General features: G+C 36.9%; 1 protein-coding gene across 1 annotated transcript; it reads left to right on the top strand.

The window, feature by feature from the left end:
* The first annotated feature begins 1,204 nt into the window (after positions 1-1,204).
* On the top strand, positions 1,205-1,945 carry LOC127882142 (uncharacterized). Its single transcript, XM_052430645.1, has one exon. The coding sequence runs from the start codon at positions 1,205-1,207 to the stop codon at positions 1,943-1,945; it is 741 nt and encodes a 246-aa protein (XP_052286605.1).
* The last annotated feature ends 944 nt before the right edge of the window (positions 1,946-2,889 follow it).

Below are 2,889 nucleotides of genomic sequence, written 5' to 3'. Positions count from 1 at the left end.
CAAGGGGTTGATGCCATTTAGTTATTCTGCAAATGCAAAAAATATACGATTAAAGAGAACATCAGCTATTTATAACGGGTAAATCGGTACATTAAACACGCTCTCAAACGCTTGCACGCTTTCCGAAATCGAACCCGTTATTACGTGTAATGGTGGTATTTGCAATAAATTAATACTTTACCGGTATTTACCCGTGTTATTAACAAAATTATTACCGAAACATTCCCCCCCCCCCTACCCGTGTATTTGACACGAAATAGCGCTTTATAACTGGGAATTCGGTGAAGTTTTACGCGCTTTCTGACGCCGGGTGGGTACCTCAATCCCACATGTTATTGCGTATAAAAGTGACATTAATCATATTAAACATTGCTTATGGGACATTTATCAATCACTATAATTTTAAGCGCAAAAACCACACAGTAAGTTTGGACATCGTCTGATATCAAATTAGCGTTGTACGAAATGGAATACGGCCAGACTATTATGAGGCTACCAATATCAGACGCTCGCGCAGGTACCGACTTCCCCGAAGTTCCCGCATTTATTGGTTAACTAATATCAGTAATAATAACTCTTTTACAATAGCATTTATCGATACGTCTAAATTAAAATAATAACAAAATGGTTTTCACTTGTTTCTGACACACACAGAAACGCGATTTTTAACGGGGATTTCGTAAAAATACACGAATTGGGTACCAAAATTCTCAATTATTTTAAATGCACACGTGACATAATACATACTTAATAATGCTTAGTAATTGCTTATAAACATTTCAAATTTGTGAAATAAATTAATGTTCTATAACATATATATATGGTATGTCACGTGATAGGCGCGAAGAGGACGTGTTTTTGAACTGAGAAAGAAATTTTAGGATTTTAAATTTAATTTCAATGAAATCGTTGCTTTTTTAAGTTGATTTTGTGAAATTGTGGACTATTATGGCGTGTGGATTATTTATCCAGTTTATAGAATATGGGGAAAAAACGAAAAGACAGGAATAGTAGTGGTAGTGGAAGTGTAAACAAAACAAAGCTGACCAAACAGAGAGGCCCGTCACAGGAGGATACAAGTATTTCAATAAGTGAATTATTGGGGCAAGCAAGTGCAGCCTTATATCCAGATGCAATTGGACCACTACAGAGTGAAGTTTTCGAGCGGCCATACACAGATTCGTTCAAATTAAGTCCCGAAAAGATGGCAGACAGCGGATATGAGCCAACAATCAAGGACGTTATGAACTGTATGAGAACTATAGATACCAGGTTAGTGGCGATTGAGCTAAAATTACATGCGATAGACTCTTTAGAGAAGAAAGTATGTGATTTTGACAAAGAACTCAAGAAAATATGGGTCGCTCTGGAGGATAGAGTGAAGCGCATTGACGCGCGCGTGTGTGCTCTAGAAGAAAAGGTGGAGTTAGTGGACGTTGGGGCAACGATAGTGGCGGACAGGATAACACAGTTGGAAAAGGAACGTAATGAGCTCCGGGATGACGTTGCATATTTGAAATCGCAGTCTATGCGAAACAACTTAGTTTTCACTAATATCCCGGAAGATAACTCGACAGGAAGTGAGCCGCCCGAAGTCACAGAGCGGAAGCTCCGCAATCACCTTGAAGAAAAACTCAAAATTGCTAAAGAAACAGCTGATGCCATGCGTTTTGAGCGTGTGCACCGGTCACCATCACATCCGGTCCATGGTAAAGTGCGAAATATAATCGCAAAGTTTACGTTTTTTAAGGACAGGGAATTAGTAAGAAAACAGTGGAAACATCTTACAGGTACAAACTACCAAATGCACGAACAGTTTCCACCGGAAGTGCTAGAGAAACGGCGCAAACTGGTTCCCCACATGAAAGATGCCAGAAAGGAGGGTAAACGTGCGTGGATCGCATACGATACCCTGTACGTCGATGGCAAGCCGGTACGTCCCTAGGAACACGGCGAGGGTGAGCTATCGATACTTTCGTGGAACGTACATAGACTGACGAGAGACAAAAAAAAGTATCTGACGATTTTGTAAATATTCTTAAAAATTATGACATATGTTTTCTGTATGAATCTTGGTGTGACTCGACAAGTAATGTTCAGTTTAACGGATATTTATCTCACAATTTTTATCGTAAATTCAAACATAAAAATGCCAAACGTAATAGTGGTAGAATTGTTTTACTTTACAAAGAATATTTAAAGAATGGAATACATATAATAAAAAACCATTACGACACTATAATTTGGTTGAAATTTGATCGGTCCTTTTTTAATACTGCAAAAGATATATATTTATGTGGATCATATATTTGGGGTGATGATTCGCCTATATATAATATTTTTAACGTTGATTTATTTGAGATTTTAGAGCATGATATATGTTTATATGATAATCTTGGTTGTGTGTATATATGTGGAGATTTTAACAGTAGAGTTGGTGATAAGAAAGATTATATTGTTTGTGACAAATTTAATAGTTGTATCGATAGCAACGATTATACTTCAGATTGTATCCCTGACAGGGCCTCATTAGATAAATCACTCAACAGTCACGGGATAAAATTGCTCGATATTTGTAAAGGCTCGTCTTTTCGTATTGTAAATGGTCGCATTGGTAATAGTGATCAGTATACATTTTTGTCAAATAACGGCTGTTCAGTGATCGATTATCTTTTAACAAAAGAAAACTACTTTTCACACATACAACAATTTTGTATACAAAGTTTTAATGAATGGAGTGACCATGCACCGCTCTGCTTTTCATTGTTATGCAATAATAGATTTCATAGCGAAGAAAGCCAATCAGGTATTAAATATAAATGGAATGATTCCCTGCGGGAACAATTTCGATCAGGAATTATTCGAATTATACCAACTTTTAATGATATT

The sequence above is a fragment of the Dreissena polymorpha genome, chromosome 1 (assembly GCF_020536995.1).
Source record: "Dreissena polymorpha isolate Duluth1 chromosome 1, UMN_Dpol_1.0, whole genome shotgun sequence".
Classification (NCBI taxonomy): Eukaryota; Metazoa; Mollusca; class Bivalvia; order Myida; family Dreissenidae; genus Dreissena; species Dreissena polymorpha.
Note: the sequence above shows the minus strand (reverse complement) of the source record. Positions and strands in the feature narration are given on the sequence as shown.